This window comes from Neofelis nebulosa, chromosome 6 (genome assembly GCF_028018385.1).
Source record: "Neofelis nebulosa isolate mNeoNeb1 chromosome 6, mNeoNeb1.pri, whole genome shotgun sequence".
NCBI lineage: Eukaryota > Metazoa > Chordata > Mammalia > Carnivora > Felidae > Neofelis > Neofelis nebulosa.
In genome coordinates this window covers 61,064,827-61,086,446 of record NC_080787.1, presented here as the reverse complement: position 1 = coordinate 61,086,446, position 21,620 = coordinate 61,064,827, and the positions used below count along the sequence as shown (strand labels likewise).

Genomic DNA, 21,620 nt, shown 5'->3' with positions numbered 1-21,620 from the left:
CTAGGGATCAATTTCTAACATATACTTATCCTAATGCCAATCTGTTCTCACAACCCATGACTACAGCACCATATTCTAGTCAACTAAAATAAAAGGTTTGCATGACAAAATCTGTTAGTACAGTTACAAGAGCAATCTTAGCTTCCAGGGACACAAAGGGGGAAAAGAAAAACACCTTTTTTGGTCAGTTCTTCATAAGACAACATACCAGCAAAACTGCATTAAAATAAGCCTTCCTTTATTCTCTTTCCTCTTAGTGTTGGCAACTTGATATTATAGATTGCAACTTTAGCTTTCCTAATCATTTTTTACGTTTTTTTTGGGTTTTATTAAGTTTATTTTGAGAGAGAGAAAGCGTGTGCAAGTGGGGGAGGGGCAGAGAAAAAGAGAGAGTGAGGGCAAGAGCGAGCGAGAGAGAGAGAGAGAGAGAGAGAGAGAAAATCCTAAGCAGGCTCCACAGTCAACATGGAGCCCCCATGGGGCTCGATCTCACAACCCCAAGACTATGACCTGAGCCAAAATCAAGATTTAGATGCTTAACAGACTGAGCCACCCAGCCATTCCTAAAGGTGATTTCTTAATTCAATAATTGTTTAGCATCTAATTATGTGCCAGGTGCTGTGCTAGGTGCTGGGGATAAACCGTTGGGCCAAATCAGACACAGACCCTGTTTCCATGAAGCTTACGAGCTAGTGGATGAGGCACCTATTAAATAATCACAGGTGTAATGACAGATTATAGTCACTAGAAATTCTCTGAGGAAAATGATTCAGAGAACCATACTTTGCATGGGCTCATATAGTTTTCTGAAGTTGAAATCATAGGTGTAGGACTATAGACCTGCTACATATTCCAGTCTTCTTAGAATAATGGTGGGAAGGGGACCACAAAGGGGAGTAGAAGGAAAGGACACTGTGGGAGAGAGGTGAGGCAGTGTTGCACTGCCCAAGGAGAAAAGGAAGAACAGCATGTGCCAAGAAATCTCCTTGGATAAGAAATTTTATTGGTTGTGAAATGTTAGGGAGAAGGGAAAATGCTATCTTGAGGAAGACATCTGCAGGATTTGTTATGTAAACCACTTTGTTAACTTCTTGAAGCAGCTTTGCCATTGAAGGGCCACATTCTTTTCTTGGCACAGAGAGCTGCATTTACTTTTCCTTTGAATGCCTCTCTGCAACTTCATACACAGGCTAGATATTTATTCATATTTGTTCCCAGATGACTATATAATTATAAAATGAGGTAAACATTGTGAAGGAGAGAAATGTGGTGCTATCAATAAAATAAAATAAAAAACCTGACCAGCTCTGTGGAATCACAGAACAGTTCTCTGAGGAAGTGGCATTTGATCTCAGACCTGAAGGATAGGAGTTTCCTAGATGAGATGGGATGAGGTGGAGTGTTCCAAGAAAAAGAAAATGTGCACAAACGTTCGGAGGCAAGAACAAGGTCAGTGTTGCTGGAGTAAAGAGAGTGGAGGAAGAGGGAGAATACACTCCAGGTGAAGCTGGAGAAAGGGGCTGGGAAACCTGCAGAGCCTCTGTAGATGTTAAAGATTTTAGGCTTTTATCGCAACAGCAAATGCCATTAAAGGGTAGTATAATGACCAGATCTTTTCACTTGAAAAGATCACTTTAGCTTCAGTTTAGATTGGAAATTCAATTAGGAAGGAAGAGTGAAGAGGCTCTAGCAAATAGATTGAGCTAGAAATAAAGCTAGTGAATCTAATGAAGATGGCAAAGGCGGACAGAATCAAGATGTTTGCAGTGAACCAAAATGTTAATAAATCTGTTTATGTGTGGAACAAAAAAATATATGGAATCAGGGATCACAGCTAAATTTTGAGTTTGAAGAACTGGAGGATGAGGGAGTGACTGAGTTTGCAAAGACTGGAAGATGCCAGGTGTATGGGAGAAAGTTCACAAACTGAGATACGAAATTTAGAGAGATCTCAGCTAGGGATGTGTGTAGTTGTAGACAGAACTTGATGCCAAGGACATGGCTGAAACTTTTTCATAGCACCCGTATTAACTGTTCTTAACTCTCTTATTTACTGCCTCAATCTCTGTCAAAAAAGCAGAATCAGATGTTTGGAGTAAAACGTCTTAAAAACTTTTTACACATTCATCCTTAACTAGATAAAATCATTAAAGGTAAACTTCACTTTAACTTAGTACCACAATACATTTCATTCAATGTAAAATATTTACAACTAGGAAAAGCTAATGTGGCCAATTCCTGAATAATACAGGATATATGTATGAATAAATACCCATTTATTTTCATCTGTAGATGGAAATAAAATTCTCTAACGTTGTGATCAAGACTTGCCTTTTTTTGCCCAAAACCAAAACTTACTCAAATAGCCAAAAAGGGCAAGAGTTTTTAATGGAGTAACATTTTCCTGTTACTAATTAACTGGTTTTCTTTCTCAACAGGTGATTTTTTATGTATCTCCTTAGTAAATGGTTCTGTTCAACTTCGCTACAACCTTGGTGACAGAACTATCATTCTAGAAACTCTCCAAAAAGTGACTATTAATGGAAGTATTTGGCATGTGATTAAAGCAGGAAGAGTTGGTGCGGAAGGCTACCTGGATCTGGATGGGATAAATGTAACAGAAAAAGCCAATGCAAAAATGAGCTCCCTGGACACAAATACTGACTTCTATGTTGGAGGAATGCCATCTTTAAATCTTGTAAATCCTATGTCAATAGCAAACGAACCTACAGGTTTTCAGGGCTGTGTCCGAGAAGTTATTATAAATAATCAAGAGTTAAAATTAACTGAATTAGGAGCAAAAAGCGGAGCAAATGTAGGTGACTGTGATGGGACCCCCTGTGGGTACAAGGTGTGCAGAAATAGGGGTGAATGTATAGTAAATGGCACAACTTTTTCTTGCAAATGTTTGCCACATTGGACTGGAAATACATGTAACCAGTCTGTGCACTGTTCAAATAATCTTTGTCTCCACCAATCTCTATGTATACCCGACCAATCATATTCTTACAATTGTTTCTGTGCTTTGGGTTGGGTGGGAAAGTATTGTGAAAACAAAACTTCATTTTCAACTGCAAAATTTATGGGTAATTCTTATATTAAATACATTGATCCAGATTACAGAATGAGAAACCTTCAGTTCACTACTATATCCTTAAATTTCAGTACTACTGAAACAGAAGGCTTAATTGTATGGATAGGAAAAGCTCAAAAGGAAGAAAATGATTTTCTGGCAATTGGTCTCCATAATCAGTCCTTGAAAATAGCAGTTAACTTAGGAAAAAGCGTATCTGTGCCTATGATCTATAGCAATGGCACATTCTTTTGTAATAAATGGCACCATGTAAGTGTAATTCAAAATCAGACTGTTATTAAGGCCTACCTAGATAACAACCTGATTCTCTCGGAGGATATTGATCCACACAAAAAATTTGTTGATTTAAACTATGATGGCATTAGTTATCTAGGGGGCTTTGAATATGGCCGAAAGGTAAATACTGTTACTCAAGAGATTTTTAAAAGAGATTTTGTTGGCAAAATTAAAGATGTATTTTTTCAGGACTCAAAAAAAATTGAATTAATTAAATTAGAAGGATATAATGTTTTTAATGGAGATGAACAAAATTAATGACATAAATACTGGTAATTTCGATATACAAAATATATATGTAAATGTATTTTGATAGCTATTTGTGGCACATTGTTTACTAGAAATCAGCTATTTACTATTAACTGAAATAGTCTAAATGCTAACATACCGTATTTATAAGCTTATAAAATATAGCTAAAGAAATGATTTTGGTTGGTTTTCCTACATCCAATATCTATAAACATGTTGATTCGAAAGTTTTCACTCCATTAGTTCATGTAGTGTTTATTCATCTGTGAATTAGTTTTAAATGATACAAAGAAAAATAAAAAGCAAATTAACCAAAGGAAAAATAAAAATTATATAAGAAAAAAACTACACAATCATATTCTATTGTATGGCTCAGCTATGAATATTTATATGATTGCAATAATATGAAATTTAAATATGGACTAAAACCAAAGTTATTGCATGAATGTGGGAAGATGGAAGGTGGAGGAAAGGAGTTGGCTGGTGAGGGTTAAACATTTAAATCCCACAGTAAGACATTAATAGATACAATTGTTGCAACCTATTTTAAAGCATACATGTCACAAATATGAAGACACATATCCTAAGAAATATCTAAACTGAAAATAGTAACCTCTGGAGAGGAGTAGTGCAAACATTGCTGGGTTTTGTTTACAAACCTTATAAAATTACTTGACTTTTTAAGCCATGTACTTACATAACTGATCAAATTTAAAAATTAAACTTCATTTACACCTAAATTTTCAAGTCTACAGATCTCAAAACTGGGCATTAAATAGGTTCTGAATAATGCCATTGAAAAATTATTGTACTGATTGTATCTATGCCATCAAAAATAGTAACCTGAGAAAATTCCTTTTACCCAATCACCAGTTATTGATATAATTGTAGATAGCATTTTCTCTCCCCACCCCACCATTGCATATTGGGAAGTAGTTATCGCTGCTGTTATTTAGCATTTTTAGAGTGTGGTATTTATGACAATTTGGCCACCAAGAAAGCAAATGATGACACGACTGACAGAATACACTAATAGGTATGACTATACCTGGAGATAAAAAATATTACCTTGGTAATAAGCAACATGTGAAGTTTGAAAGGAAAGATACGTTAATTATTAAATGGAGAAAATGGTTTACAAATAAAGGGGCAGGTGCGTGGTTAGCTGCTCATTGCTATTAAGCAAAATCTGCCTGTACAGGTTCCAGTCTATACAAAGAAACTAAGCAATTTATCATTTGAAGAATTAAAAAAACTTTTTTTGCAGGGGGGCACTTGTTTTTGCTACACCATTGCAATCAGAAGGCTACAGATACTATTGGAGGGCCCCAGAACTAAAGTTAAGAACTTTGGCACCATTCAATGGCACACAACATACCCCCAGGTATATGAACATTAGAAAAAGTGTATGAGCAAAATATGATGTTAGGTAGAACTACAGAATGTCTACTGATTCCAAGGCTGTGTGTGTGTGTGTGTGTGTGTGTTGTTGTTTTTTAACAGAAACCATGTAAGAAAACTCCATCCAACAATATTGGCTGAAAAACTGGGACCTAAATTTGTTTTGGCCCATACCATTTCATCTAACTTTGGTGATATTAAGATCATAAGAATAACTGATCTTTAAAAAATTCATTTTGATGGCTGATAATTAGATCTCACTTTACAGACATACATTTTATGTATAAAGCTAATAAAGCTGTTCTCAAAGGTTACCAAAGTTCCAATGAACCACACCCCCATGATAGGCCACATGTTCTCTCATGATACAAAGTGCCTATCCCTAAAGCAGCACTTCCTTAAGTGTAAAACAAGGAACTCTGAGAGCCCGTAAGTCTTCTGGGGATCCACAGAGTACTTCCTTTCTCAATGACAATTCCATGTGAAGCCAGGTTTTCTTCATATATATCAAATGAGATGACATATTGCAAAACACTGAATGCAGAGGCAGTTAAGAGAATCCAGAGATGTGCAAAAATGAAAACCATGACATTCTTACCAAATTTAGTGTAAGTTATTTTTCACACAAATGTTACATTAACATAAGGATCAGTGTTAAATAAGTTAACAATTATTTGTAAATTATAACATCTTAATTTCTAATATGCTAAATGATACAACCCATTTTGGGGTTCTCAATAACTTTCTAAAGAGTAAAAAGATCCTGAAACCAAGAAGTTTGAGAATTACTGTTAAAGTTGCTTCTCACAGCTGCAGTTTCACATGAAGATGTGATCACTTGTCTTCTGCACTACACTACAAGCTCCAAGACTGGAGGCGAATGGTACTGCTCACCACTCAATTCCAAGAATCAAGCACCAAATAGAATAGGCCCCAAATAAGTAAGAATTTAAAACTGCTATCTACCAATTTCCTATAAATCAAAATGACTCGAAAACTTTTTTTTTTTTTTTTTTTTTTTTTTTACTGTAAAATCTAAAATTTCATGTGTGGGAGTACCTGGGTGGCTCAGTCAGTTAAGTATCAGACTTCAGCTCAGGTCATGATCTCCGGGTCATGCTGCCCCTCTCCAACTCCCGCTCTCTCTCTCAAAAATAAATAAAACATGTAAAAATTTTTAAATTTCATGTGAATTATCATTATTCATTTTTGCTATCTTTGGGATGATAGTGTTGAAGATTTCCTGTAATGTTTTTCCAGCACAAAATAGAAGTAATTGATACAGAAACCCTTTAAGATAACTTTACTATAAACATTACAATGCTTCTGAAACACAAAGTGTTGAATGCAAACATGTTTTATAGTAAGGTGAATGCCTCATATCTGTCAGAAAGGTTAAAATTAACACAGGAAACAATAGAGGAGGCAGATGAGGCTACAAAAAAAAGGGAACACTTTTGCACTGTTGGTAAGAATGCAAACTGGTGCAGCCACTCTGGAAAACTGTGGAGGTTCCTTAAAAAAATTAAAAATAGAACTACCCTATTAGGGATCCAGCAATTGCACTATGTATTTATCCAAAGGATACAAAAACGCTGACTCAAAGGGGCACATGCACCCCAATGGTTATAGCAGCACTAACAACAAATTATGGAAAAAATCCAAATGTCCATCCACTGATGAATGGATAAAGATGTGGTGTGTGTGTATATACACACATACAATGGAGTATTTACTCAGCGATCAAAAAGAATGAAATCTTGCCATTTGCAACAATGTGGGTGGACCTAGAAGGTATTATGCTAAGTGAAATAAATCAGGGAAAGACATATGATTTCACTCATGTGAAATTTAAGAAACAAAATAGATGAACATAGAAGGGAAGGAAAAATATAACAACAAAGAGGCAGGCAAACCATAAGACCCTTAAATACAGAGAACAAACAGGGTTGCTGGAGGGGAGGGTGGGCAGGGAGATGGGCTAAATGGGTGATGGGCATTAAGGCGGGAACTTGCTGGGATGAGCACTGGGTGTTACAGGTGATGAATCACTAAATTCTCCTGAAACCATTATTACACTATATGTTAACTTGATTTAAATAAAAAAAATTAAGGCAATGTTTATCTTTTAAAAGATTCAACAAAGTTGCTGCAAAAATTGACTTGGGGACAGAGGAGGGAAGTATTCTCTTTTAAAATAAGGAATATTTTTAATTTACAGCTTGGGCAGATATGTCCATACACACACTGAATTACTTCACAGAAAAAGGTATTTAGGGATATTGGTAGTTATATTGAATTCACTGCCTCTTCTTTAAGTACTCCGGTTTCCCCCACCCAAAGACTCTGTTCTGCATCTATAAAGTAGACTCGTGTTTTCAAGACCTTTCTAGCTCTTAACGTAAAATTTCTTGCTCTATACATGAATTACTGAAATTCTTTATGAAACAGGAATCAAAGAATCAGGGTTGACACCTTTTTAAAAGTAGTAACCAATTCTATTCAAGATTTGCCTTGGGAGACAAATGTCAATAGTTGATTACAAATATTGTCCTTTGTAGTCATTAGTAAGTGGTAACTTGACCAGTGTTTTAAAGGGATCTGAGCAGACTGAAATAGTGCAACTGGTACATTTAAATGTTAAAATTAAGTAAACTATTCGCTTTAATAAAATCTGGTTCATTAGCAAGCTCTCATAATGCATTTTAACTTGATTCATATCCTTCTTTAAAAACATAGCTACAATTAAAAACTAAGACCATACCTGATTAAAAATTTAGCACTTAACTAGTTTTATATAGCCAAGTGGTTTAACTGTCACTCCATTTTCTTATCTATTGTTGGTATTTTTCTTAACTTTTAAACATATTTACTATGATCCTAGATGTGTTTTAACTCCAAAAACTTAGTTCACCCACAAGTAAGTTACAATCAGCAAGTCAAGAATTGTGGTAAATAGAATGGTCCCTTAAAGCTGTCTACATCCTAATCCCTGGTACCTATAAATAGGTTATATGGCAAGAGGGAATTGAGGTCTCAAATGGAACTCAAGTTCCTCATCAGCGACCTTGAAATAGGAAGCTTATCCTGGATTACCTGGGTGGGCCTAATATATCACAAGGGCCCCTTAAAAGTGGATGAGGGAATCAGAAGGATCAGAGGTGGCTTTGAATTGAAGGAAGGGACCTTGAGGCAAGGAAAGTGAGTGGCCTCTAAAAGCTGGAAAAGACAAGGGGAATGGATTTTTCTCCTAAGGCCTCCAGAGAAGGACACATTGATCTCAACCTGAGATCTGCATCAGACTTCTGATCTACAGAAACGTACAATAAAGTGTGGTTTTAGGCCACTAACTTTTTAATAATTTGTCACAGCACCAATAGAGAATAAAAGAGAACTTGAGAATTAGGATTTGAAACGAAGATAAACTTTGCAGATCTATACAAGGGAACCCACGCTTTTCGTCTTCCTGCTCACTTTGAGGAGTTGGGCTATTCACCACAGACAGGCTGGTGGAATAGAGAGGAAAAGGGCTACGAAAGGCATATACGGTAATCAGGCTTTTGTCCCTCTCTCCTGTTCTCAATTCTCATACAACTGGCATGCAGACTTTGAAGAAAAGTGGAACTGAGCTAAATTCCAGTTCTGACAATAGCAGTCTAACCTTGGGCACTTTTTTTTTTCTTTCCCCCTAAGTACAAGTTTCCTCAAGAGACCTCTGAGGTAAGTCAGTCTTCACCTTTCAGGCTGCCCAAGGTTTATATAAAGTGCTCCACACAAGGTCTGACATAACAGAGGGCTCACAGAGGCTTTCTTATTGCAAGGATGACAAGAGGTGGACTTTTTGGTATTGAGACACCCTGGTACATTTTACTTAAGAGAGGTATGTAGAATCTGTCTGAAGATGGTTCTAAATTTTAAAAAGCATCAAATTTTTTGAAGATTAAGCCGTCCTTAAGACAGGAGAAACAAAGAGGAACCTCATTTAACTCACATTTGTGTTAAGGCTGGTTTGTAGGTAAGACTTTAAAAGACTGAGAATGGCTTTGGATCTACTACTCACTGAAAATTTTTCTCATTTCCCTTCCCTCCCAAGTTAAAACCTCAGTCAATATGCCTATACTCCCCCTAATCACCACAATGTTTCAGTCAACAAGGGTAAGAGACCTGGTTTTAACACTTAGTAGCCCTGTAATCTCAGGAGATGGCCACCACTAATAGGAGCCTCTATGAGATCAAGCTCCAATGAAATATGAAAGCATCACAATATATATAAGAAACTACTGGCTAAGAAGTAATAAAAAACTAACTTAAAGGCTTTCTTCCATTGGTTAACCCATTTTTACCTTACCAAACAAAAATTCAATGTCTACTCAATTCCCCCACCACCACCCCTATCAGATTAATCAGGGGAAGGAGACTTACTAACATACATAGTTGAAATCAAAAAGGTAATTTTTTTGGTTTGAGGGATTTGTTTTTGGTTTTTGTTGTTTTTTAAGTAAAACCCTGAACAATTTCTTCATAATGCTGCAAAAGATGACCAACCTTAAATTTTGTTTGCAAACTGACTAGTTTTCTAACAAGTTAATTTCCAAAAGAAAAGTAGACCAAAATTAAACAAACTTTATTTAAATACAAGTCCTCTGTTTCAGAACTTTCATGATCATTAATTTCAGAGGATAAGGATGACAAAAAAAAAGGGTTGCAAGTTATTGCAAGTTAGACAAAATGTTTGGTTTTGAATTTCAGCTCCTTTTTTCTCCAGTGAGAACACCAAAGCTGACTCATTTTCAAAACCTATTTTTAACTGTAATCTTTATACTTTTTAAGAAAATCAACTTTATCTTTTTAATTCTGTAAAGTCATTTATATTTTTCTTCATTAATACAGAGGAGCAAAAATACTGGGTTTTTTTTTGGCCTCAAGTGCTAGTAACTTTTGGTAGCTATTGGTTTAAATTATAGCAATCAATACAGTAGGTAATTTAGGGTGTAAGTAAATTTAAATTTGGATTAACAACAGCCTCCAGGTGTTTTCTATTTCAAGAAGTACTAGCACACAAAACTGTAGTTATCCCCTCTCCTCCACCAACAAATTACACATGTTCCAAAGAGATTCACATGTTTCTCTAAAATAAAAGTTCTGAAATGATTAGTCAGTGTACCAAATTTTGATGGTATACAAGTTTTCAGAAACATACCTATAAAGTGAGCTATAGCTACAACAGTTTTTCATTAGTTCTTAATCCATAGCCTCTTTAGAACTACATGATTTACCTCAATAGCCTGTAATCTATGGTACAGAAATCGTTTTTTCCCTCATCTATTGCCTGATTTAGAGAGCTATGGCTCTATGCCCTTGGTGGAGTAAGGGTTTAGCATCTGATGATAATTAAAGCTTTAAAGAATACTTTGACTACTGAATTTCAAATCACACACACAAAATAGGTGAGAAATTCTTTTATCATATTTAGAATCAAAATATCCCTTAAAATATTTACATTTTACAGTAAAAAGGATAGCAAAACACAAGATCATGTACAAGCTTAAGTATTCAAGTTTCCAAAGAGCCAAAAATGAAAAGGAAAGAAATGGCCTACCACAAAGTTGTAGTAATGGTAATAAATGCCTTCAATGAGTGCAGATTAAAGCAAGAAATGTACTCCTTGGGCGTCTGATTCTTGGTCAAAAACTGCTCAACTAAATGATTAATATAATCTGATTATGAAGTTGCTTGGCGTTCTGTTTCTCCTCTACAGTTTCTTTAAAAACAGTGCAATTTAAACAAACTTACAGAGCACACATTACTCTCAAATTAGTCATTATATAAAGGACATTCACTAGAGGCAGTAAATATACTCCATAGTTAACCATATTTACCAAGTAAGGAATAAAACTAAAATTTCTAAGCCTTTATTGCATATTAATAAAACAAATCTTTGAATATACAGCAATGTAAAACTTTTAAAAATATTAAATTCCTAGAACTAGGGACAGTTGGTATGAAGAAGGGATGATGAGCACTGGTACAGAGAGCACTCTGCACCAACACACAGATTTTATTGTTCTGCAAACCACCAATATTAAAAATTTAAAAGATGGCACAATCCTAGCAGGCAATCATAAAGTTTTTAAGATACAACATTTAAGTTATTTAAATGTAATCTTGAAGCAGCCTGCAAATTTTACCTTTTGCTTTTAGCTCTGTCAGTGTGGTCCCTATCTTTGTGGTACCTATCTCTGTCCTTTTCTCCTTCTCTATGTTTACTTTTCTCTCGTTCTTTGTCCTTTTCATGGTCTTCACTTTTAGGTTTATCTGGTTTCTTGTCTACATTCCTACTATCCCGGCTTGCTTTTCCATCTGCTCCTCGATCACCATGTGACAACCGTGCCCTCTCTTTATCTTTGTGCCCTTCCTCCCTTTTTCTGTCTCTGTCCTTGTCTTGGGTTCTGTCTCTGCGTCTATGCCTTTCAGACTCTTGCTCCCATTCCTTTTCATGTCGCTCTCTTTTCAAATGGTGTGAATCACTATAAAATCTCTGTCGATCCCCTTTACCCCTATTAAATGGCCTATCCAGTTGCTGTTGGTCTTGCCTACCCCAAGGGTCACTATGGCGCCTTTCTGGTCTTCGAATGTCTTTAACCTGGTAAAAATTTTGTGGACCTATATACCTTGATGTTTGTGAAAGGGGACCCATCATACGTTGTGGTTGGCCTGTCAGGTGAACAACAGGTGGCCAGGGAACCATGGGATTTTGACCAAAGCCAAAGCCTGGAGGGGGAAGTAAAGGAGGTGGTAAATGTGGTGGAAATCCAAACATGCTTTGTGGGGGAAAATTAGGAGGTCCTGGAAATGGAAATCCAGGGGGGCTAGACTTGAGATGCTGAAGGTTGGGCTGCTGTGGCCTCATGGGTGAAAAGTTTGCACTTGTTCTGGGGCTGGTGCTTCTGGAAGTAAAGTTGATGCTTTTAGAAGGAAATTCTGATTGACATGTGTTTCCACCTTCAAAATGAGATGTTGTCGCTGTGGATCCTCTTCGAAATGGGTGCACAGTTTCGATATTTTGCATTAAAATATCCTCCTGTAAGGGTTTTGTTTGTTCTGCTTGAGAAGTGTGTATGTTTTCTACTGACGGTGAGTTTTGTGCAACCCCTGAATTATCACCCTGCTGAACACACGAGCTCTTCTCTACAGAAGACAACTTTTCCTCTACATTGATTTGTTCTGTTAAGTGCTCCTTGTGTGACAGACCAGGCAGGGTGTGTTTTTCTCCATTCCGGCAAATATCTCCATCTTTGTTTTCTGAAGCAGTTATCTGCTGACTTCGTCCTGCTGCTTGTCTAGGATCCCGTTTCAAGTTGATAAACTGTGGGGACCTTGTTGTATTAGCAACAAGGTTTTCACTGCAACTGACATTACTATCTATGTTTCCTTTTCCTACATTAGACCTGCATGGAGAACTAGTATTTGAAGTCCGATTATCTTGCAAATTATTCTCTTGATCTTGCAGCAGCTGCCTTTTTAACGTTCTCTCTTTATTCTCCACAGTTTCTTCCTGTTTCGACTGAATTGATAAATTTGTTAAGAATGCTTCTGTAGAAACATCTGGTGGTTTACCTCTGAGGCTAAGACTCGTCAGAGGTCCAGGAGAAATGGAAGAAGAACCCATTACTGATGTTTCTTCTCCTACTACTGAATTACCTGTAGACTCTGAAAGATCATCTACTTTAACCTTTACCTCCTTCGCTTCACCATCAGTTACTTCCACTTTATCTACTTTCTCTGCTTTGGGGTCAGCTTGCTCACTTAGAAAAGGAATTTCTTTAAGAGTGTTTTGTTCTATCACTGATTGAGTCTGTTCATATACCTGACCAGTAGTGCCCAAAAGGCTCTGAAGTATATCATCCACAGGAAGAGGTTTATTTGCTAATTCCAGAGTAGAAGGCTGATTTTCCCAGCCAATCAATACCCCAGGAAGGAATCTTAAAGGTTTTGGTGGCTCTTGTTTGGTGACTTCCACTAAAGGTTCAATTACTGTTGGAAGGTCTTCCTGAAGAGTTTGCTGAGGTTTATTTCTCTGCTTGTGTAATACAGTTGTAAAAGAATTAAAAAAGTCATTTTCTTCCTCTGGTGTTTCTTCTGTGGAAACTTCCATCTTACTTTTTTTGTCAGGTGGCAATGCCATTGGTATGCTTTCAGAAGTCTCAGCTGTATGACTAGTGCTAACACTAGCACTATGTTGCCGCTTCAGTTTTTGACGAATAATTAAGCCCAACAACAGATTGGGTCTATGCAGTTCAAGCCCTGTATAAAATAAAAAACATCAATGAATAGTCATTTTCAACCATTACAACACAGGGTACATTTTTGCATCTAGCTTATTACAGCCTATTAGGTGGGTGCCTGTCCCTGTGAAGTCAGCTCCAGAGGGCTGAAACCCAAGAATGCAAGCAGAGTCTGTCTTCTCACTCTGGTCTCACCTCCCACTTTTTTTTATTCATACTCTTATTATTAAAACGTATACCTACCAGGTCCATCAAAAGGCACAAGAGGGTGTGGAATTTTATCTGCGGCACCCAAAGGAATAAGGTACATATCCTTAACCTGCTTCATGTTGTTAGCAGCTACTCCATAGCGCTTTCTGCTACTGAAGTATGCAAACAGCAAAGTATAAGAAATCTGATCTTCTTCAGTTACAGGTGTGAAGCGAACCACACAAATTTCCTATTCAAGAAAATCATAAATGACTGTTTAAAATAATAACCTAAAGAATAGCTGGGTTTTAAATATCATTTCTCAACTAGTAATAATCCAGTAAATTTTATAATGATGATTACTGAAAAACATGATTTGCCAACTTAAATGCAGATAAAAATAGTAAAAGGAAGGAACTCTTAGGAAAAGATGTTTGCTGACCCACTGACAGATCTGTTTTATCTGAAGGTGTCCCATAAGACACTGAGTCCCACAGTAATTAATTTGCTCAAGGTGACACAATTGTCAGTAACAGAGAAGGTATTTAAACCCGAGTCCTTTGATATCTACACTACATCCTTATTTCCTATCTCATAATCTCCACAAATGGTTGCCTGTGTTTTCAGTATACTGAAAATTAATATCACCTACCACCACCCTGCCATGTACACATACACAAAAAAACTCAAATCCAGTGAAAATCCAGAATGGAGACTGGGTGAAAAGAACTGAAATACATAAAAGCCATACGTTTTATGAAATCATTTGGTTTACTCAGGAACTTATTTGTTTGCCTCTAGGTTCTAGAATTTGTTTCCAATAGAAAAGAGAATCCCAATGTAGTATCAATTTGGTAGTGTAAAAAAATGAGATGTCTTTTCATGAACATACATAGTCAAAATGAAGAGAGACAGACCTGCTACAAAGCCTAAATTGATAGAAGTTCCTATACAGAACATGTAAATGAGCTAAACTACGGCTCTCTTATAAAAGGTCTGTCATCTAAACTGTCCTCTTTTAGGGGTGTGTTTCAGTCAGTTCAGGAAGGAGGCATATTATAAAATACTGGGCAGAAGTATATGGGTAGGCCAAGAATGATTCCCAAAATATCCAAGGGAATACCTCCCCAATGCTTTCTTATGACTTTTACTATCATGAGAAAGTGATAGCAAATAAGTGTTATAACTTTTCTACAATGCTTCAAAGTTTCTTTGTATTCTAATACTGTATTAATTTAAATTCTAAAACCTATATTGAAAAATATATATTCATAACGCCTGGGTGGCTCAGTTGGTTAAGCGTCTGACCCTTGTATCAGGTCAGGTCATGATCTCACAGTTCGGGAGTTCGAGACCCACGTCAGGCTCTGCACTGACAGTGTGGAGCTTGCATGAAATTCTCTTTCCCTCTCTCTCTGCCCCTACCCCACTCATGCTCTCTCTCAGAATAAATAAACTTTAAAAATTTTTAAGCAAACAAACTTCAGGGGGTGCCTGGGTGGCTCAGTTGGTTGAGCATCTGATTCTTGGTTTCGGCTCAGGTCATGAGCTCACGGTCATGAGTTAGAGCCCCAAGTCAGGCTCTGCACTGACAGTGAGGGACCTGCTTGAGATTCTCTCTCACTCCCTCTCTTTCTGACCCTCCCCTTCCCCCCTCCCCACTCTCTCAAAATAAATAAATAAACTTTTAAAATTAAATAGGGGCGCCTGGGTGGCTCAGTTGGTTAAGCATCCAACTTTGGCTCAGGTCATGATTTCATGGTTCATGGGTTTGAGTCCCACGTCAGACTCTGTGCTGACAGCTCTGAGCCCGGAGCCTGCTTTACATTCTCTTTGTCCCTCCCCTGCTCACGCTCTGTCGCTCTCACTCTCCCTCTCTTTCTCTCTCAAAAATAAATAAACATTAAAAAAAATTTTAATAAAAATAAACTTCTATATACTTAGAGCCACTATATTTTTAGGGTCTCTTTGTTGCCACTATATTTTAAGGTCTCTTAGCCTATGCCCTAACTAAACAAATGTCTATAATCAAAGCAAGGCACAATCCCAGGAGGAATCTCAATACTTACTTTAAAACATTTCTTTCAAAACACTGACAGAAATCACTAAGAAAGCATACCAGAAGGAAAGAAAAACCCACAGGAAGAATGCTGAGCTGTTCTGAGCTTTAGCAAATGGCTTTAGTTCAGTTTTGTCAAGCACACTATGTAGATTCAGAATTTGTACTGGCTCCTACCCCCTAGGGTTCCCTGCATAAGAACTCTCATGAGTTACTTTTCAAGTGCTCTCTCATGCAGGTGTAACAAAAGAAATTTTCCTTACCTTGGTTCCTGATGCTTTAATTTTTTCAACATAATCCCAAACTGTCTGAGGTGATATCCTGCCACCTACTTGAATACTATCTGGTAGATCCTATAGTAAAAAATGAAGGTGATCAGTATATACAGAATATCTTTACTGTAATATTCATAATTTACTCTAAGAATAATTTAGAATTGGTAATAAAAAACAAGTAAATAAAAAGATTTGCATCATAGAACATAACAAAGTACAGGGATAGCAATCAGGATTTACCTCAAATGTCAACCTCAAATAACCAAGCTGGGTGCCTCAATTGTCAACCTCAAATAACCAAGGTTGGTGCCCAAGATACATGTGAGATAGAATCTGAGGTCATGTCAGTTCCCAGTAGGAAAAACAGGCACAGGAAAGTGAAGCAGTGGCAAGCAAAAGACACACCGACAATCCAGGAAGAGTACAACAGATTTCAGAATATTAGAGATTGTTTTTCTATTCCGCCCACTCCTACCCCCTCACCCCTTTTTTGGTGGTAGTGGGCAAGGATATCATTTAATCATTAACAGCTGGATTTCAGAAGTTACCAAGTATAATTATAGAGTGTACTTCTCCACGGTACAGAACACTGTAATACTGCAAGTTCATTTTTTTTTAACAGTAGAATTTTCTGAAAACAGATGACTATACCTAAATTAAGTGAAGAACTATGTAACTGAAAATATTTAAAACTTTAATCAGTGTATTTCTATTTTTCTATGAAGCTGAAAAAATTCATAGAAAGCATAATTAATTGATAGTAAATTTGACTTAAGTGTATTTAAATTATTAATTGCTTTAATATTTTATTTGGGACTTTAGTCCTAAACTAAAAGTAGTAAAAAGCACAGGTGGAATTCTGGAAAGCAACCTTAGAAACTAAGAAAGGAGAATAGTTTTGTTTAAATTCAAATTCCATAATTCAGGACTTCTTTCCAATTTAAAAGAAGAGTTCTCTTCACCACGGACTGATCAAAGACTAAATTTCTAATGAGATTTGTTCAAAAAGAAAAGCATCATGGGTCCATTTAATTTTCCTCTTATAAAATCAACATTTCTAAAATATTATTTGCCAAGCAAACTAAATGTAGAAGTAATAATTAGGTTGTTTATTAAAACACAATGCTAAACAAATAAACTGATCAACGTTAGGCACCATTACACTTAAACTAATTTCAGCCTAATATAAAGAAAAGTTTGTTAGTCTTTAAAGAAAAATAGGCATATATACAATTTAAGACTTTTGAAATACTGGAAAGAATTTTTTTCTTTTTTAATTTTTGCCTTCATGATCAGGAGACTGAGAATGGATGCAACAGTTTAGATACAAACATAACAGAAAATACAATCTCAACAAAAATACAGTACATGTACTGAATTATTTTCCTACTTCCTAAAACAAAAGAAAAACACAACTTTTCAAAATAGTTCAAAAATGTCATACTTTCTCATTTTTCATAATATAATACTGTAACTGCTTATTTTCCATAAATGTTGCATGACAGTTCCATCCAATTCTTTCAGGTATAAAACCAACCAAGGGTACCTGGAGCAACTATGATCATTGGGTCTCATGGGACTGTCACCTTACTGTAATGTTTCAACTATCACCTACATCTCATTCACAGACAGAGGCAGAAAAGAGCTGTAGTCATGCAGTAGGGGAAACATAAGCAACAGGAGAATCAGACTTGTTAACATGGAAAAAAATCTTCTTGACAGGCTAACACCTTCGAAGTCCATACTAAGTAGGTCAATCCTTTAAAGAAAAACTCATGATATCCATGCAGACTCTCATTAATTTTTAATTCTCTGACATACATCTTACAGTACAGGATTTGTAGGGTGAAAACTTTCAGAATACAATTATCTACAGTTCAAAAACTTCAGTTGTGAACTCAAAATTTCATTAATTGAATGGTTCTAAGCATCACTGTCAACATACTTATGAATGAAATAAAACATTATTATTTATAATATCATTTTCTCTCCTACTTCTTTTGGAAGCACATATGTCAACCCAAGCAGAAAACGGCAAGAAAAGTTCACAGTACCTCTGTCAAATACTCAGGGGAACCAGATACTGGGTAGGCTTTGGTAACAAATTTTGCTACAGAAGGCATGTTGATAAAACCTTTCCAGATAAAGTTCAATCGAGCCAGGAAGGTAGACTCAACTTCAACAGTTCCAGGCATCTCTGGTCTAAAACAGGACATTAGAAATTTTCAGCCTAAAGATATGGTCATGAATAAATACATTTTCTACTAAGTCATCAATTATTTCTATTTTAGCATGTCAAGAAAGCCAAAATACATAAAGGCTATTGATTAAAGATGAAAGTACGTTCACATTTACATAGTCATGACTTACAATATCCTTCACGGGTGGCTCAGATGAAGGTACAGAGAGGTGCGAGCAATTTTTATTTAATGACCTATCTCCCACCTCTTGGGACCAACATAATTAAAAGGAATTTTAAAGTCAAGTCCCCACACACAGACTCAAATCTCTAAATTAATTTTAAGTCTTATTCTTTTATCTCAATTAGTTTAATGTTTAAGAAGGTACAGTTCTTTTCTCAAAAGAAAGGTTCCTAAGAAATATGTCACTTTTCCATATTTGAAGACATCCAAGTATAATTTGGCAAAGATCTATAATAATTATTGAAGTTACAGCTAAGAGAAAATTACCGTGGGGCAGGAGAGAATGTTGATTTCGGAGACTCTTGTTTTTCCTCTTCAAAGAATTCAGAAGCCAAGATGTTTGAGGTTGAAGACAGTGCATCTGCTATACTTTCTGCTTCATTATCTGAATGTTTACGAGATACTCCAACAACAACTTTAACTTTTTTTGGAGAAAGATCATCTACAGGTGGTGCCATTCGACCTAACATCAGATGACACCAAACAAACCATTTTTGTAAACTGAAATTCCTGTAACTTCATCCATTTCACTTCAAGAGTTATTCAGTGTTTCTGATGGAATTGTTGCATAACCTTAGATTTCCTGGGGTAATTTTTAACTATCATCATTTCTCATGCTGTGTTATATTACATCTCTCTAACTGATGTGAAAAATTAGGGAAAAAGGATATTAAGCAACTTAGATAAGCTGAAATGGAAACATTATAACTAGAATCTAAAATAAGTTTCTTGGGGGCGCCTGGGTGGCGCAGTCGGTTAAGCGTCCGACTTCAGCCAGGTCACGATCTCGCGGTCCGTGAGTTCAAGCCCCGCGTCGGGCTCTGGGCTGACGGCTCGGAGCCTGGAGCCTGTTTCCGATTCTGTGTCTCCCTCTCTCTCTGCCCCTCCCCCGTTCATGCTCTGTCTCTCTCTGTCCCAAAAATAAATAAAAAACGTTGAAAAAAAAATTTAAAAAAACAAATAAAATAAAATAAAATAAAATAAAATAAAATAAAATAAAATAAAATAAAATAAAATAAGTTTCTTGGGATACCTGGGTGGCTCAGTCGGTTAAGCATCTGACTCTTGCTTTCGGCTCAGGTCACAATCTCACGGTTTCTGAGATGGAGAACCATACCGGGCTCTGTGCTGACAACATGGAGCCTGCTTGGGATTCTCTTTCCCTCTCTGTCTCTGCCCTTCCTCTGCTTGTGCTATCGCTATCTCTCTCAAAATAAATAAACAAACATTTTTAAACTAAGTTTCTTGATTCCCTAGCAATTTTTCTTTTTTTTTATTTAGAGAGAGAAAAGGCAAGCAGGGGAGGGGGTCAGGGGGAGAGAGAGAGAATCCAGGCAGGCTCCAAACTCAGCGTAGAACCAGATGCAGGGCTTAATCCCACAATACTGGGAACATGACCCCGAGCTGAAATCAAAAGTCAGATGCTCAACAAACTGAGCCACCCAAGTGACCCCCTACCAATTTTAAACTAAATCAGACCAAATTCCAAGAGAAGTTACTTGAAAAAGAACTGAGTAAAAAAAAATCTGTATCCTACTTTGTGTTACATATAGCAGCACCTCATAACATAAATGCATAGTACAGTTACTAAACATGAAAAATGTTAGTAAAGTTTAAAAAATGACACTGGTTTTAGGCTATAGCACCAAGAAGGAAACAAATCACTCAAACTTTCTGAAAATAGGTTAGGTCTAGTAGTGTTTAACAAATGTTTTTGTGTGCTAACATTACATTTACTAAAATATTACCATGGAAATTATTAAAGTTAATAGAAATCACTAAGTATTTTTTATTAAGACAGAACTACATGGGTGAACTTAAAAATACTATTAGACCATGGATAGCTTTCTTTAAGAATAGTAACGTCTTGGGGAGCTTAGGTGGCTTAGTCGGTTAAGCACCCGACTCTTGATTTCAGCTCAGGTCATGATCTCCTGGGTTTTCGTGGGTTCGATCCCCATGTCAGGCTCCAAGCTGACAGTGAGGAGCCTGTCTCCCTCTCTTGCTACCTCTTCCCCCACTTGAGCCATCTCTGTCTCTCTCAAATAAATAAACTTAAAAAAAAGAACAACAAAGTCTAAAAACATTCTCTCTGCCCTTTAAGTCTTTAATCTTGTACAGATGGTAAAATATATAAACACGATTTTGAGAAGATATGATTAAAAATAATTTAAATTCTTCCTTATACATCCCTATTTCTTATGCCCTAAATCTAGCCCATCTCTAGCATCTATCAATATTACCTAACGTGATTATCTCAAAGCCTCCACTTACTTCCATCTCCAATTACTGCTCTAATCACTCTAATTAAAACCATCTTCATCTCACATTGGACTAGTGCAGAGGCTTCCTATCGAGTTTCCCTCCTTCCTCCCTTGGCTTCTCCTACTGTAATACCTTCTCACCACAGTCAGAGAGATCTTCATAAATTCCAATTTGATCATGCCATTCCCTTGCTAAAAAACCCTTCAATCAGTATCCACTGCTCTTAGATAAAAGACCAAAATCTTAAATGTGGCTGTAAAAGTAGATTTTCAGTATTCTGATCATGATCTGTAAAGTCATATTTTATCTCATGATCCATTACTTATACACACACACACACTCAACACATCTGTGTATGTGTGTGTATATACACGTGTGTGTATGTGTGTATTATTTTGGTTATATATAAATAACCAGAATTAAAGTTTCACAAAATGGTACACATCTTTATAAGAGTAATTCACTGTGGTATTTCGTATTGTTTTTGTTTTTGAAATGCTAGTAACTACTTACTAACTTGATTTCACTAAGAAGTCACAATCTGAAGTTCGAAAGGCAATAATACAAAATGTGATCCCTAAAGTATCTCTTCAAACAAATCACATGCCTCTCTCCTCTTCTTGAATTCAATTCAAGCTCATGCCATTCCCAGTATTCAGAATGGTCTTCCCCTTTCAGTCTTCATGTCTCAGCTTAAATATCAATTCAAGTCTCCCCAATGCCTCACTCTAGGCTAAGTCTTCCTGCTAGCTAAAGACACTTATGACTGTACTTCTACTCAAATCATCACCTGCCTGTCTTTCCCACTAGGCTTTATGGTTTCTCTTAAAGCCTGTATAATATCTGACTCATTCACTGCACCAGAAAGTGCTCGGCAAAAAAGATTTCAGTAAATATTTACTGAATGAATGGCCAGATATAAGAATACTAGAGAAGAGATATTTTGGGATTTGTTTCATTTGTTATATATAATAATAAAATATGAATGCTGTTTTATTCCTTCACCTAGTAAATGACAATACCATCACAACTGTGCAACAGTTCTGATGCCTACTCTAATGCTTAAATTCTAGTCTTTTGACTCTGAGTTGGTTAAGTTCAGAT

General features: G+C 36.4%; 2 protein-coding genes across 5 annotated transcripts in view; one reads left to right on the top strand and one right to left on the bottom strand.

The window, feature by feature from the left end:
* Nucleotides 1-3,905, top strand: part of LOC131515417 (protein eyes shut homolog) — a 779,912-nt gene extending 776,007 nt beyond the window's left edge. Inside the window, exon 21 of the mRNA XM_058736156.1 lies at nucleotides 2,439-3,905. Within this exon, the coding sequence (XP_058592139.1) occupies nucleotides 2,439-3,628 (1,190 nt within the window). The 3' untranslated portion in view covers nucleotides 3,629-3,905. The remainder of the gene's footprint in view (nucleotides 1-2,438) is intronic.
* A 6,559-nt stretch (nucleotides 3,906-10,464) lies between these two features.
* The window catches only part of PHF3 (PHD finger protein 3), an 82,122-nt gene continuing 70,966 nt past the window's right edge, over nucleotides 10,465-21,620 (bottom strand). For all 4 annotated transcript variants that reach the window (XM_058734356.1, XM_058734358.1, XM_058734355.1 and 1 more), the window contains 5 exons: nucleotides 18,519-18,714; nucleotides 17,883-18,030; nucleotides 15,817-15,906; nucleotides 13,549-13,744; nucleotides 10,465-13,324 (listed from right to left, as the gene is read on the bottom strand). In XM_058734356.1, coding sequence (XP_058590339.1) covers nucleotides 11,205-13,324; nucleotides 13,549-13,744; nucleotides 15,817-15,906; nucleotides 17,883-18,030; nucleotides 18,519-18,714 — 2,750 coding nt within the window. In that variant the 3' untranslated portion in view covers nucleotides 10,465-11,204. The remainder of the gene's footprint in view (nucleotides 13,325-13,548; nucleotides 13,745-15,816; nucleotides 15,907-17,882; nucleotides 18,031-18,518; nucleotides 18,715-21,620) is intronic.